Source organism: Oxyura jamaicensis, chromosome Z (assembly GCF_011077185.1).
Source record: "Oxyura jamaicensis isolate SHBP4307 breed ruddy duck chromosome Z, BPBGC_Ojam_1.0, whole genome shotgun sequence".
In the NCBI taxonomy this organism is placed as follows: Eukaryota; Metazoa; Chordata; class Aves; order Anseriformes; family Anatidae; genus Oxyura; species Oxyura jamaicensis.
Window position 1 is genome coordinate 14649939 of NC_048926.1, and position 16625 is coordinate 14666563.

General features: G+C 42.3%; 1 protein-coding gene across 1 annotated transcript in view; it reads right to left on the minus strand.

The window, feature by feature from the left end:
• Positions 1-919: 919 nt before the first annotated feature.
• Positions 920-16625, minus strand: part of PLCXD3 (phosphatidylinositol specific phospholipase C X domain containing 3) — a 92583-nt gene continuing 76877 nt past the window's right edge. The window contains exon 3 of the mRNA XM_035309755.1: positions 920-7506. Within this exon, the coding sequence (XP_035165646.1) occupies positions 7350-7506 (157 nt within the window). The 3' untranslated portion in view covers positions 920-7349. The remainder of the gene's footprint in view (positions 7507-16625) is intronic.

Consider the following 16625-nt stretch of genomic DNA (forward strand, 5'->3'; position numbering starts at 1 on the left):
TATTTACATAAAATCCATTTAAAATTGATCTTCCAAGAGAATAGTTGCATTTTAATTGAACTCATCATGTTAAAAAAACTATGGGTAGCCCATTTTTATTTATTTATTTATTTCCCAGATCCAGTGGCAAAATGCACAATTACTTTCTGGAATTAGAATCATTTAGTAAATACCTGCTTCACTTAACGTTGCAAAATGTCTCCTTATAGGCACCAGCATCTCAGCTGGCTGTGTTCTGTGCATCCTCACACAGAACACATGAGCCAGGACAGAGACACCCCATTTTGGTCATAAAGTGGCTATTGCAACAGCAGGATACAGAGGACAAGAAGAGTGCCACCATAGCAGGACACCGCAAAGTCCAGCCACGTTCTCTGCTCCTGGGCGCAGTGAGCTCTTGGTGCAGGGTCACCTGCACCCCCCTCCATGGAGCAGGTCCCCAGATCCCACAGGGGTCACCGAGGAGAAGTGTTGGCAGCTCACCCAATGGCCTGCACATCCTGCAGCCAGGCACAAGGCAGTGCCTGCTCCACCTGTACCTCCAGGCTGCCCGGGCTTGCCTTGGTGGCTGGCACCCTCCCCAGGGGGGCTGTGGGATACTAACATTTGCAGGTTTGGTGGTTGAGGCAGACCTATGTTGGAGAGCCCTGTTAGGTGGGAGAGGTGTCAGAGAGCCTGCCGCATCCCCGTGGCACACGCCCATCCCAGAGCCCCATGGTGGCCACGTGTGGGACCCCTGAACGGGGTGGAATCAGACTTCCCGCTGCGGTGCCCTCACGGGGCAGTCCATCCATGCACACCTCTGGCATGTCGCACAGCCCGAGCTCAGTGTCTGACTTCAGCCCGCCTTGGAAACAGCATTTAAGAAGCCTCCAACTTGTAACGTCTCCAAGGGAGCAAAGAACCCATAAACCAAGAATACAGGTACCAGAGCTTTATTAGATGTTTCACTGGATACAAAGAAACTGGATTTTATAGTAGCATTTTTTTATTTTTATTTTTTTACATTAAATACACATTCTTCTCATAAAAATTCACATTTGCTATTCAGAACTGTAGGCATTTTTTACACAACATTTATTAAAGTACCATTAAATAGATCCTAAAAAGAGAAGGTGCAGCTCTGTGAACCTTTGTGGGCACAACACACAGGGAGCTCCATGTCCTCAGTGTTACACATCCAACCTTCCCACAGAAATGGAGAAAGTCACTCAAATGCATTAATGCTCATTTGGAGTAATAAGGCTTCTGTACAGAGACCCTGAACATCGTCAGGAGGCAGTGTGGCAATAACATCCTAATCATCACCTTGCATGATCGTAAAAATATTTGTGACTGAGGCAAGAAAAAGCTTAACCTGTCCTGACACGCCTGGCTATTCCTTTTAAAGTTGTATTTTTATGTGTGTATTCTTATTTTCAGTAATAATAATTACATATAAAGCCCAGGATTCTGCTTTAAGGATCCCACCTTCACAGCAAAACTGATCTGCCAGTGCCAAGCATTTCACCTGCTATACGAATCTTTTCCTATCAAATTGACTTTGGCAGGACCCAAAACCAAGGGAAGAGATTAGTCCTTGTCATGCCACTCTAGAAAAATGCCTAACTGCATCCCCATCTTAGGAGATACTCATTGGCTTGTCTTCTAGCCTCTTTTTATTTTGGAGAGAGAAAGCTTACAAGTGACTTCTCATCAGCCAAGGTGTGGTCCATCTAAGCGGAGATGTGTACATCACATGGAACATGGAGATAAACCACGAGATGTGGGACGCTGCCGTCTTTTAGCCCCATACTCAACACCTTGTAAGAACGTGTGAATTGTGATGGTGTGATGAGGATGACAAACCCGTAACACTGACTTTGTGCACAGAGCTGCTGACAGCTGGTGGTTACAGGGGTGAGGATGCAGAAGTGCATAAAGAGCGCTGAGCTGAGACAAAGGGGAGAAGTGGGAAGATGTTGCTTTGTAGCTAGACAGGGATAACAAAAGAGGGTCTCCAGCCAGGCTTCTGCCTTCCCTCAGTCACATGGGTCTTTCTGAAGCTGACTTCACACCAGAGTGCTCTGCCTTCTCCTGCCCAATGAGCTGAGCACAAGGCAGACACCCTCTCTGTTCTGCATGTCTTTCAGCACCACCCTTAACATCAAGTAGAGGCATCCATCACAAGAAAACATGAAAGGAGGGCTAGATCTAGCTGTGGGAATGGTAAGGGAGTCATACCTGTGGGCAATGGACAGATTTATATCCCCCTTCCCAAGCAGAGTAGTAGGTCCTGCCAGTAGGTCCAGGAAATTATTAGAACCATCTTAATTTAAGCTGCCAAGGCTCCTGAAAGCAGAATACTGTATGTGGGCATGCCAGGCCAGGCTGCTCAGCCTCAGACATTCAACCTTTTTATGTAAGGACTTACACAATCCAACCTGGGTTGGAGCAGAGTTCAGAACTCTTACTGCAAACTTAGAGCTACGTTCCAACACGGGACATGAGCAGTATTGCATAGCATTCAGGCAATTCCACAGAGCCAGGGTACCACGACCTCAGCATCATGACTGTACACCAGAAGAGGAATTTTAGTCCCTTCAGTTGCATAAACACAATTCCTGCTGGCATCAACAGGAGCTGTGTGTGCACAGAAGTGATTTGCTCTGTATCACATAGGAAACCACATCTTTGACAGCATGTACAATCAAGGTCGTGCAAGCATGCTATTCTTTATTTCTCAATATGTAAGTGAGCTCCGGGTAACTTCAAGTTTAACTCCTTAATGCAGAGAAGTGAGGGAGTCAGCCCTACAGACAATCCTCACTAACATCTGAAATCAGAACTTTAATTATGGGACTTAAACAAGATTATGTGAATGCATTAAGGCAGGTTACATAACTGCCCTTTTCCTTTAGGATTAATTATTTCCTTGTACATTGTAGACAATCCATACTCCCATATACACACATACCTACAAAACAGCAGCACAGTAAGAACTAAATAGATCACTGAACTCCAACATACTTGTAGTCAACACATTGCACATACTATACAGCATATTTTAACCTCATCATTGGGTAAACATATACAATTCAGAACAATGTTGACTGTATGTAACACAGAAGCTACCACTGAGATATGGCAAATACATCATATACACTATTAGCTTTTACTTCACTGAAAAGGAGTTTAGAAGTTTAAAATGGTGTTAACTGAACTCTTGAAATCACCAAATAGTCTACTCAGCTGCTAATACCTAGTGCTCCATATACTATATTCAGCATAAACAGCACTGGAGCTATGTTTTCAGGGCGCTCCACTTTTTCGATATTGTGGAATTGACCTCCACATTTTTAATTTCCTTTACAACACAGCATATACATACTACACACTGACTATCTGTTCCCTCTCATCCCAGGGTAAAATGTTAGTAAATGCTTTGAAGTTACTAGAAATGGCCTGGATTTGTATCAGTATGACAGAAGGACTTAGCCCAGCATACAGAACTGTACATTCTCTCACACACATATGCATATATATATACACACATATATATGTTTAAAAGAATGGCTTGAAATGGCAGAACTTACAAAACTAGTAACATAACCTGTTGTGATATTTGTTGTTAACCAACAGCAAATGAATGTAGATAGCCCACTGATTTTAAAACTAGGCTCCTTCGGTCTGGTTCTGACCTTACACCTCTTTGCACAAGGCTCATGAACCAGCTCTATACGGGTTCACATCGACACGAGCTGGGTCAGCACTGAACAAAGAGATCCTCAGCTTGCACAAACTGAAAGAAGGAGCCACCTAGATTTACACCAGCTAAGAAACTACTCCTTTCAGCTTGTGTTGTGCGAGGCAGGTGTACTTTTTCAAGCAAAAGTGAATGAGAGGGTGAGTAATCCCATGAAAAGGTTGAAAAGCAATACTGCTTCATGTGTGTAACGTGAACGTAGTGAGAGGAGAAAGGTACACAGGAAGAGAAAAATGTTTTGACAGAGAATGACATTACGGTTTGAATAAATAGATGTTCATGAAGATCAATAGTGTAGACAGGTATTTTTCCTCTGATTGGCTGATTACAGTCATCTGACTTCCCATGCAGGAGTGCCCAGAACGCACGGGTTTGGGTAGAAGCCTCCCAGATTAATCAGGATAGACAATTAGTCTGATCCAACCCTGCAGTCCTTCTGCAAGCAATTTGTGGTTGAAATCAAAAAGTTCTAGCTGCATATGAATGGCAACACGGGGCTCTACAGTGGTCCAGTTGTGTTGCATAGTCCTTTCTGGCTTGTTCTTTTCTGGTGAAATCTCCCAAATTGTTATCAACTGGGAGTGTATCCCCATCAGGACGGTCCAAATAAAGTTTTGGTGCCTCACATATGAAATCACCAGAAAAGTGTGGATAGCATGCTCCCCTTTTTTATTTTATTTTAGTAATTAAGGCAAGCTTGTTTACCTGTCCCCTTTCATAAAATGCTGTGCTTCTCCAATATAAAGGAGATGGACAGCTAAATGAAAACAATTTTTGACCAAAATTTAACATTTTCCCCCATTAATGGAGAAACTATGTGATTTGTCTATTATCCTTCTTGTCAGAGGATTTTTTTTTTGCTTTGCTTTTATTTCCAGCACCCAAATGACAATTAGAATACAACTGATGCTAAGCAAATATTTCATAACAGCGCTAGAAAGCTCAAGATATGATAAAGCTCTATATTTATTCATATATACAGGCGCGCACACACACACATACACACTTTTTCTTCAATAAGCAGAACATTTGCTTTGAGTACACCTTTGTGTAAGCAAAAAGCCTGGTGTGTCTGGCATGCGTTTGAGCCAGGGGTCCCAGGAAGAACTCAGTGTTGGTGCTCTCAGTCTAACAGAATTTCAGTCAGTATCCAAAAGATGAAACCTATTTTTTTTGTTCCACCTGAAGATTCAGATTATTTTACTATATTAAAAGGATACTTTAAATGTTTGAACTATACTGAATGACAGAAATAATCTAGAAGCAAATAATCCAGTGAAACAGAAGAATGAAAAGAGCGTTTCACACCACATCTCCAATAAATTAGCTAACATTTTTATCCCACATACAAGAAAAGGTACTGCTTCACAAACTGTGCAAAATCCACAAGATTTCAGATTGCACAGGGTTCAAGAGCACATGCACAGGTTTCATTTTATGTGTCCATTACATTAATTTTGCTTGGCAAGCCTGTGAAGATTGAAAACAAAGTGCATCTACCCACCCCCACATCGTGCTTAGTCATGGGTGAAAGCACCAAGTCCTACCCCTTCCTTGTTCAATGCAAAGATGGGCTGTGGCTCTTGGTAAACTTTTGGATCAGTTTGAGTTAAATTTTAATGCCATAAAAATACTAACTGGCTTAGATCACAGATTTTACTAAGGATGAGTTTTACAGTCATAATCTATACAGAAAAATCTGCTACAGAGGCATCGTAACTTCATAACACCTGCAGTTTTCTTCCGGCATATTTATAACACTCCGGTCCAGAAGCCAGATAATCACTGTGCAAGTGTGCATGGATGTCTTTGTATCATATACATACATTTAAAACGTGTCTTTATAGTACAGATGCAGTTAAATGTTTCTCTACAATACACACACACACTTTTTCCAAGGCACCCTCTCAGTACAAAATAGCAGCAAGTGTTCATTTTATTCCACTTCTTTAAAATAAAATAAAACAAAAATAAAAATAAAAATAAAAACATAAACATAACCAACCAACAACCCCCCTATAACCCACCTGTTTGATGAGATCATTTTTTAAAAAAAATAAAATTTGATGGTAGATTGCAGCCCTTACCTTCTGACAGAAAATAGCAAGAGCCCCTATGAAGCCATTCTGCCTTCTTACTCAATGGAAAGTTCTAGTAATATAAATGGAAACTTGACATTAATCTTATCCTATAAAGTAATGTTTAAAGAGCATTTTCCTTGTATAGCATCTATTGGTTTGTGCAAACAAAACGTTTTGCTTTCCAAAGTTGTGTGCATATGCATTGATGGACGTAGGACATACGATTGATGGTATCCAATTTGGTGTCATACACTTGCAATGCTCTTTTATTTTATAATTCACTAAATTTTCCATATAATTGAGTTTTATATGCTTCATTAAAAGTAGGGTGATAGAGGTTCTGCTACTAGAACAGTGCCATTCAGTAGACTTTCAATTTTGTGTTATGCTGTATTATTTCCCACAAACAATGTAAGGACTATAGCATAACGTTTTTAGCCAGATATTGAACTACTACACTCTTTAGTACAGCAGTTTTTCACTGATGGAACTGGCACTGATTTTGTTTTTTGTAATCAGCAGAGAAATCTTAACAGCTGCCCTAAAGGGAAGCTCAGACTGCACCTACATTTTTTAAAGAGTAGATTTAAACCTACAGAAAGCCTATTTTGACTATGGGACAAAACCCTGCCCACCTTACAGTACACACAGTTTACCAATCCCATGCTCATTCCATGATAAACACAGGAAATCTCCTGATTAAATTAAATGGATGTTGGACCGGACTCCTACATGAGACTTGTCTTGGGAAGGAGAGGTGCTCCAAGCTGGCCTAACTTTGTTCCTCCTAAAGCCATGGAAAATACACACAGGCAGTGCTAGTACAGAGTTAGGCCAGCACTATGTAACTGCTGACTTCACCTAGGGCAAAAACACTGGAAAACCCCATTTCAGGAATGAAAAGCAAGCAAGATTTAGTCTGTGCTTTGTGCAAGCTACATAATGCATCATGTTTACTGTCCACTGACTATGAGTGCGTTGGAGGCATGACTTTGTATTTATTTCACAAAGGCATTTAAACCTGTAGCTCACTGATAAATAGAATCCATTAAATCACCTAACAGATGAAGTATAGCGGCTTAAAATTTTAGGGACAGATATACTGTCCTTAGTCCTCTGGTGTATTGTTCACACCTTCGGGAATCCTGCTGTGGGCAGACAAAGGGAAACACACATCCCACTGCACTGAAAGCAGCACATTTCTTGGCACTGTTCATAACCATAGAAGACACATGAATCACATTTGGTACCTCATGGAAAACATGTAAATGGCCTTCTTTTATCAAACACTGTAAACATGATTAGTTTTGCTCTTCACATGAAACACAAATGTAAAAAATGATCATAATTGATTAAAACACTTCCCTTATGCCCACCCACTAAAGCCCTAAACACCTCAGAGAGTGTTATAGGAAGATCAGCGTTTTACAAGATAATTCTTTTAAAATGCAATCTTTTTTTTTTTTTTTTTTTTTTTTTTCTTTTTAATTCTAAATAATGCAACAACAAACATTAGAACACTATCAAGTAGTGTCATCTTCACCTTCATCCAGGGCATAGTTGAGCTTTATGACTGTGCTGATAAAGTCACCGAGTTCTACAAAATCTGCAGTGATAATATTCACACCACTTTCTCCTGGTTTCTGAGTTCGGACCCACTGCATCATTGCAGGAAGAGCCCTAAGGAGAAAACAGGAACAATAATTACTCTTAAAGCAGTGGGAGAAATACATCAAGACAGGATTTATTAGCAGTGATTCCCGTTGATCTTACTTTGTTTCTAAGGAAAGCACATGAGAAAGGATAAGGGTTACTGCTCAGGCTTTTTGAAAACCCTACTCTTTTTTTATTCTCTGTGGAAATATTATGTTGATTGTATTGAACTTCTCAGTAGAAAAGAATAAAAGCAAGGTTATACAGGCTCACAGTGATTACTGATCTTGCCTAGGGGCACAGGAATGGACAAGACACCTTTTCAGTATCATCTGGCCATATGACTCCATGGGAATTGTTTATGGAAAAAGAAGTAACAGGAATCAAGCCACTTGCAAAGCATGTTTGACATGTTCAAGGAAATACTGAAAATATTATATTTGGGAACACAAAACAACCATGATTACTACAGTATAAGTACAGCATATCCTCAATACTCTTTCTTTCCTAGTATTAATATCCCTGCCATAATTACATTTAGTCATATACAAGTGATTAATAACTGAAATAAAAAGCACTACAGTCATATTCACTCTTTTTAAGAACAGCATATTTTTATTATGTGAGACCCCTAGTGCTGGGACACTGGGGTATAAAAGATGTCTCCCTAACCAGGTTGGTGAATGTAAAGAAGTCTTTCTGGTATCATGAAAATATAAACTGATGATCACTACAAATATATATGGGAAAACAAAGGACTCCCTAAGTCAAGAAACAAGATCCAACGTTCAGAAGACAGAAGTTAACAAGTTCAAGCATAATATGGTACAGATTTTTTTTTTAAAAAAAAAAAGTGTAATTGACCATTGGAACTATTAGCAGACAGATTTTACTTGTCACTGGCTAGAATCAGTCTTTTAAAAAAATATTAAAAAAAAAAAGGTTAGAATTACCTATGATTTTACAGGTGAATGCACAACACAAAGGTTTAGCTTCAGCAAAACATCTGTCCATATGCTTAAATCCATTGTAAGACATATGTCTAGGACCAGTAAAGCATTTTATTTCACACACTGATTCATTACAACTGAAACTTAGGCATATATATGCACCAGCTCATAAAACTAAACTTAAGCACTCTACAGTTAAAAAAAAAAAAAAAAGATCAGTATCTTTAGATTTATGCAATCGTGGAAAGTTGCACTCACTGGAATAGTAACAGACACAGGTGTGGTGTTATATATTCTGCAGTGCCTGGGCTGTTTGAAAACTCAGGACATCAGAAAATTAGGATCTCAGTAAAATGGCTGGGACCACAAAACCAATCAAGTCTCCCTCCTGGAGATCTTCAAAACAACCTGCTCTAGGTGGCCTTGAGCTGAGGGACTGATTGATTTTATTAGGATATGATTGATTTTATTCTCAATGGGACCGTAGCCTGTCATCGAACTTACTTTTTCTTTCATATCAAGATGATGTTTGATTGGCTTATTTGATGCTAGAAGGTAACCATGTTTGGTTATGATCAATACACTTGCATTCTCTGTTCCTTATCGTTCTCAGTAAGACCACAGTAGCAAACGAACCATGAAAATGCTTCAGCTACCTGTCAAAAGGTACAAAAATCTTACTTCTGTTGTTAGGAAATATGTAGGTACTCCAATGGGCTCTTTATTCGCAATATTGGACTAGTGTTTCTGTGGTAGGTGTGTGTTTTGCCTTAAAGTACAGCTGACTGGACAACAAAACCTCTAGGGGCACCTTCCCACATCAACCATTCTGTGATTCTGTGAAACAGCTACCCGGAGCAGCTGAAAACTCCACCGCTTCTCTGTGTGCAAGTGACATCGCTGAACACTGAAGGAAGACATAAGGCTGCAAGTCTAAGAAAGGCAGCATGTTGCCTTTGTCTTTAATTTCTGCCTGTTGAAGCTCAAAGAACTGCAGGTTTAAAGGTGAACTGAGAGTGCAGGCTGGCACAGATTTTTTCTTCTTTCTGCATATGTTGATACCTTTGACATATTATTCTTCCTTGAGGCATAAGTACCTTCTTTTGGTGTCCTTTATTTGTTCTGAAGCTGGTTCTGATATGTAATTCGGCCTTGAGATCATTGTACTTCCTCTCTACACACTCAGTCACATACCCTGAAATACTTTTTAATTTTTCCTACTGTGTTGTTATTAATTCAGTCTTTAATAGACAGTCATGTTCCTTTAAATAGTGTTTTATTTTAAACTCAGTTTGCCCTACCATTTCATCTCCAAATAGGCTTGGTTGTAAAAATGGGTTGCTTACATTTTACTGATATTTCAAATAAAACTCAGTTGCATGACCCTTTGTCCATACACGATTTGTTAGATAAAGTCGCAGAAATCTTTTGTTCAAGAGACTGACAACTGTTCAAAGGTAAGTCAAAAAGTGAATCAGATTATCAGAAAAAAACTTATTTGCATAGTAAAGCCAAAGAACACATCCGTGAAAAATATATACCTGAACAAAAGATTCCACTGACCTGAATGATTTGGTCTATGCAACTGCTTGTGACAGAAATTCACAAAAAACACAAACATTTCCCCATTTTCCTCCCACAGTGCCATCTTGAAAGTGGATCTAGATCAGTGACTGTAAGAAACCACGCGTTGCTCAGCTGCAGTACAAATATCTCACATGCTCACAGTAATTATTAGAATAAGCCTGCTTTAACATTCCTCAGGGTGTCTTTGTGATAGCAGCACAAACCTTGCTCACCCTTCCTTGTAATTTCCAGTCTCTGCATGCCTCAAACTAGTAATTGTTCTCATTAAGGGTTTTAGTAAGAGGAACACAAACCATGCTGCGTGGCAGCCACCTACATGATTGCACTCACAGAAACCCAGTGTGTACCATGGTCTTAATGGAAATTCTTGCAATCTTGATAAAAATGATTTTGTGCGTGAGGATATGCAAGCCTCTCAGCCTTCAGACCAAGCTTGACAGCACCACTCTGTGTTCAGCAGATCCTGGCTCTCTTATGATACTTCTGGAGGCTGTTGCTGTTTGTGTTTCAGGGTCTCAGTGGGGACCTGTCAACAAAGGTTCTGATCCTGACCCTGTAAGGGCTGGGAACAGTCCAGCCACATCAGCATGGGCTGCAATTGTAGATACTCAAGGTTAGGCACCTCTGCTTCTTGGCAAAAATAATTGCACTAACTGCAGTGGTCTCGGCACACTCTAATTACATCCACATCTGCACTGCGCTAGTGCAACTAGTTCTCATAATAATCAAACAGGTTAATGTTGGTAGCAGTGCCAGTGATGTCAATGTTGAATCTACAGGCAGGACTGGCCCCAACTCTCCTTACAGTACAGTGCAATTCTCATTCTCCTCACCCTCCCATACCTCAGCTGACTTTGCTGCAAAGGATGCAGTGTGAGCTTCAGAAGTTAATCACAAAATCACTGAAAATCCCAAGTTGGAAGGGACGCTGAGGAATCACTGATTTCTACTCCTGGCTCCACACAGGACCACCCAAAAATCAGACCATGTGTCTGAGAGCATTGTCTAAATGCTTCTTGAACTCTGACAGGCTAGATGCTGTGACCACTGCCCTGGGGAGCCTGTCCCAGTGCCCGACCACCCTCTGGGTGCAGAACCTCTCCCTAACCACCAGCCTGACCCTCCCCCGTCCCAGCTCCATGCCGTTCCCTCGGGTCCTGTTGCTGTCCCCATGGAGCAGAGCTCAGCGCCTGCCCCTCCGCTCCCTTCGTGAGGGAGCTGCAGGCCGCCATGAGGCCTCCCCTCAGCCTGCTCTGCTCTGGGCTGAACAAACCAAGGGACCTCAGCTTTCACCCCTACATCTTCCCCTCGTGACCCTTCACCATTTTTGTAGCCCTCCTTTGAACACTATCTGATCGTTTTATATCTTATATTGCAGTGACCCAGACTGCACAGAGTGAGGCTGGAGGTGAGGCCACACCAGCACAGAGCAGAGCTGGACAGTCCCTTCCCTCGACAAGCTAGCAATGCTGTGTTTGATGCACCCCAGGGTATGGTTGGACCTCCTGGTTGCCAGGGCACAGTACTGGCTCACATCCAACTTGCTATCAACCAAAACTAGATCCCTTTCTGTGCGGCTTCTCTCCAGCCTCTCATCCCTCACTCTGTACACATAGCCAGGTTTGCCATATCCCAGGTGCAGAATCTGGCACTTGTTCTTGTTAAACTTCATATTGCTGGTGATCACCCAGCCCTCTCATTTGCCAAGATCTCTCTGCAAGGCCTCTGCACCCTTGAGGGAGTCAGCAGCTCCTCCCAATTTTGTATCATCTGCAAACTTACTCAGTATACCTTCAAATCCTGCATCCAAGTCAGTCATGAAAACATTGAAGAGAACTGGACCCAAAATGGTCCCTGGGAAACCCCACTGGTGAATGTCCACCAGCCTGATGTAACCCCCTTTACTAGAACCCCGTGAGCCCAACCCATCAGCCAATCGTTTACCCATTGCATTATGTATTTGTCTAGCTGTATGATGGACATTTTGTCCAGAAGGTTTATGTGAGAGACAGTATTGAAAACTGCTGACATGCAAAAAGATTACATCAACTGGCTTCTCTTGGCTATAGAATCATAGAAACATTAAGGTTGGAAGAGACCACCTGGTCCAACCATCACCCTACCACCAATATCACTCACTAAACCATGTCCCCAAGCACCACATCCAACCTTTCCTTAAACATCCCCAGGGACGGTGACTCCACCACCTCCCTGGCCAACCCGTTCCAATGCCTGACTGCTCTTTCTGAGAAGAAATGGTTCCTAATTTCCAAACTGAATCTCTCCTGGCGCAACTTGAGGCCACTCCCTCGTGTCCTATCACTAATTATCTGCGAGAAGAGGCCGACCACCGCTCCCCACACCTTCCTTTCACATAGTTGTGAGAGCAATAAGGTTTCTCCTGAGTCTGCTGTTCTCCAGACTAAACAACCCCAGTTCCCTCAGGTGCTCCTCATAGGACTTGTGTTGCAGACCCTTCACCAGCTTCGTAGCCCTTCTCTGGACACGCTCCAGGGCCTCAATGTCCCTCAATGACTGGTCGTCAGCTGGATTTCTCTCTGTTCACCACCACTCTCTGGGCCTGACTGTCCAGCCAGTTTTTAACCCAGCAAAGAGTCTATCTGTTCAAGCCATAGGCTGTCAGCTTCTCAGGGAGAATACTATGGGAGACCATGTCAAAGGCCTTGCTGAGGTCTAAGTAGACTACATCAACAGCCTTTCCCTCATCCACCAGGTGGGTCACCCATTCAGAGAAGGAGATGAGGTTGGTCAGGCAGGACTTGCCTGTCATGAATCCTTGCTGACTAGGCTTGTCCCACCTATGCTGTGTGATTGCATTCAAGATTACCTGTTCCATCACCTTTCCTGGCACTGAGGTTAGGTTGACAGGCCTGTAATTCCTTGGATCCACCTTGCAACCCTTGTTACAGATGGGCATCACATTAGCAAGTCTCCAGTCATCTGGGACCTCTCCAGTTGACCATGACAGCTGATAGATGATGGAAAGCAGCTCAGCAATCACATCCACCAGCTCCCTCATCATCCTTGGGTGGAGCCCATCTGGCCCTATGGATCTGTGACAGTCCAGGTGGAGCAGCAGGTCTCTAACTGTTTCCACCTGAGACCAGATGGATGGTGATCAACCAGATGGAGGACCTTGACATAAAAGGAAATTAAGTTTGTTAAGCCAGACCTTCCCCTTGTGAACCCATGTGTTGCGAGACTTCAGCCCTGTGAATAAATGCTCTGAAGCACACAGAGGATGGGAAGTCATACATTAACGTGTTACGAATGAAGAGCCAGGTAGCAGGAAAACCTGAATATACAGAATGCTGTCATCCCTTTAAAACATATGTAAGCCTGTTGTGTCCCACAGCTGTGAAACTCAGCCCTCAATGAGCGAAAAGTTTCAGAAGGAAAAGTATCTAACTTCTGGGGTTTCAAAAGCCACTGTAAAACTCGGAACCAAGGACACGAAAGGGTGCTGCTTGCCCTAGCCTCAAGCCATGAAGGAAGGAAGGCACATTGGTCGGCAAAGCCTTAGAGAGGAGGAAGAGAGGAGCATCCAACTTTTGTTGCAGTAACTCGTGCAATGCTTTCACAGCATTGCAGCTTTACCAGCCCGTGTGGGCTGACCAGACAGGGCATGCCTGCAGGCCCATACAGTGCCTCCCCACCAACCAGCACAGGGGGCTGACTCTTTGGTCCCGTCCCCTGGCACTGGGGCAGGGCTGGTGGTACCAGCAGTGTGGAGAAGCAAACCATAGAATGGGGAATTGAGCCACCATGGGAAGGCTGCTCTGGGGAAGGGAATGGCACGTCACCCAGCTCTGTGCACAGCAACTGGCAATCTTTGCAAAAAAATCTTCTGTCCTGAGAAAATATGTAGGATACATCATTTATTTGCACTCAGAGCCTGCTGCCCTCCCATTCCTGAAGCAGAAGAACAGGGCACAGAAGTGACGTGGACAGCCATGACATGTAAAAAGGCTAGGTGGGACGGGCGGTGACCAGCTCCAGCCTCTCCACACGGCCGGCCTCACCCACCCCAGCAGTCTCCTGCGGCCACCCGGATAAGCTGGGTGGTGTGTGTGGAAAGGGGACAATGGAGGAGACAGGTATAATAGGGACATACACACACTGGGCAACGCCATGTCCTGCAGAGACATTTGTGGCTGCCTTTCTTCTGAGACCAAAGCTTTTCTCTCTAGATGGACCCTCACTGGGTCCATCAGACACATCAATCACTGGGGCGTGGCTTGGGTATCAAGATGACTTACATGAGTGCCGTGGAAACATGTCCTACATCCCTGTCTCAGGCTTTTTTTTGTTGTTGTTTGAGGAGCCATGTACTTTCTCATATACTGTTGCTAGAGTCATTTTTATTTACAGCCCAGTAAAATCTAGTCTCAGCTTTGACAGTTACTTTATTACCTCTATTTTCCCCGTTCTGCTTGTTTGCTCTTATAAACGAAATGTATGCAGGTGTTTTTTTGTGGTTTTGTTTTTAAGTTTTGCACTTCTTTGAGGAACCATTTTCTGAATTTGTTAGTAGGGAACTTACCTAAGAAACTCTGCCCTAAACTACAAGACATGCTTGGCCCTTTTAAAAGCTATTTAACATTCAAGATGACTTCTTTATTTTTCTTAATCTGTCAAATATGTCAGGTGGACTCCAATGGAATTAAACTTTGTTTAGAAAATAATAATACATTCAAGTGGCTTCAGTTCAAGCAGCAAAGTTGAGAGGTCCATTATACGCTTTCAGAAAGAAGATATGACCTAACTAATTGCATTAAAATTCACTTTTGAAAAAAAATTCTGTTAGGCTATTTTAGTTCAGAAAGAGTTTTTTTTTTTTTTTAATGTCTGAGTCATCACAGCCTGACAACATGACAGAACATTAACAGCAGCAGTGCTCCACGACAGGACCTCCCATGGTGAAACAGCCGCTCCTCTCTGCAGAGCTTTCAAGGGAGGAGGAGGAGGAAGAGAAGTAACTGCAAGCACAAAAAAGGGTTGTTCGCTGCTTAATGAGAATTTGAGCACTAACTGGCAGACAACAGGTTTTCTTTTAGTGTGTAAGGAGCCACTACAGCCTAATCCAGAAAGGGAAATCGGTCTCATTTCCAGAGTGCAAAGCTGTCTAGCATTAAATGCCCACTACCAGCAACACCAGAGAGAACTGAAGCAGGTCCACTTGCTTAGGGCAAAGTTTAAAATACTCAGGGCATTTCCTCCCACTCCAGTGAACCACACAGCCTTTTGCAAATAGGTGTTACTATTCAAGAAAAACAGCACTCCTCTGCAGGAGCATGTGCTCGTATGAGCCAGAATTAGAACCCTTACACTTCAACTTTTCTCACCCCTTCATCCAATTTTACTCATATTTGAAGAACACTGATTAATTCTGGAGCTCTAAGTCAGCACATGCTGACTTTTGCTTTTCAAGGATGCTGAGAATTCATCGCTCCAGTGGGAACAGTGGATGTCTCGTGTGTCACTGAATCATAAAAATCATGACTGGAAAGAACCTTGAAAAGTCGCTCAAGTTCATACAGCCCATCCTGACGCAGGATCAGCTACACGAAGATCAACTATACAAACTACTCCTGGCAAATGTTCAATTTAATCAGTTCTTACAAGCCTCCAGTGATTTCACATATTCTACAACCTTCCTCTGTATTCCGAGCATTTCTACATAAATATCCATACACATTCTCCGTAGCTTTAATGGGATTAGCCCAAAATAGATGCAACCAAAAATACTGGCATTAAGGTATACTATTCAGTATATATGTTCATCATGTCCACACCCTGTTCCCACTGATGAGAAACCAAATCATCACTAAAGTTTACCATTCCACAGTGCATCATTCAACTGTGATTTGTGATTTTCTTTTGTGATAGAACTATTTTAAAAGGTTTATTTTTCTTTTTCATGCCTGCCATTTGTTTCTGTCCCCAGATCACAAATTACCATTCTCTCAGTTGTTTTAATAAACCTCTACTGACAAAAGGAAAGACAGTACATGGAAGTGTTCTGGATTAAAAGAAATAAATCAACTATGTTTAGTCTTACCTTGTCCCAAATGGCCCCAGTCCACTGAAGAGATTTAATTTATAACAGGATCTCATAAATGTTGAATTGGTACAACCAAATCAACACGCCAGGCACAAGCATGGACCAGCTGGGATGGAACTCCTTAAATTTGCTTCTTTAGCTCTCATGTCCTCTAGGCAGCAGCAGTGTGGTCATAAAATTGGCACTACCAAGGCCAGACTGACTGGAACCAGAAAATTAGGGCAACACTGGGTGAAATGAGTCAATTCCGTTATTCATACTCAGAGAGACACAGGTGGGAACTCCTTCTCCAGAGTCATGAATGGAGACATTACACTGTCCACGAGCTGTCAGGTTGCAGATACAGCATACGTTAACATCGAACAGACCTGAATTTATTCTTCTGAAATATTTATCTATAATTCAGTCATCTCCAATTGCTTTATACAGTTTGGAAGTGCATCTAATCAGATGACACAGACTACCGTGCTGGGGCCAGATTAATATTTTAGTGTAATTGATCATAGCACTGTACTCTGCAGAGT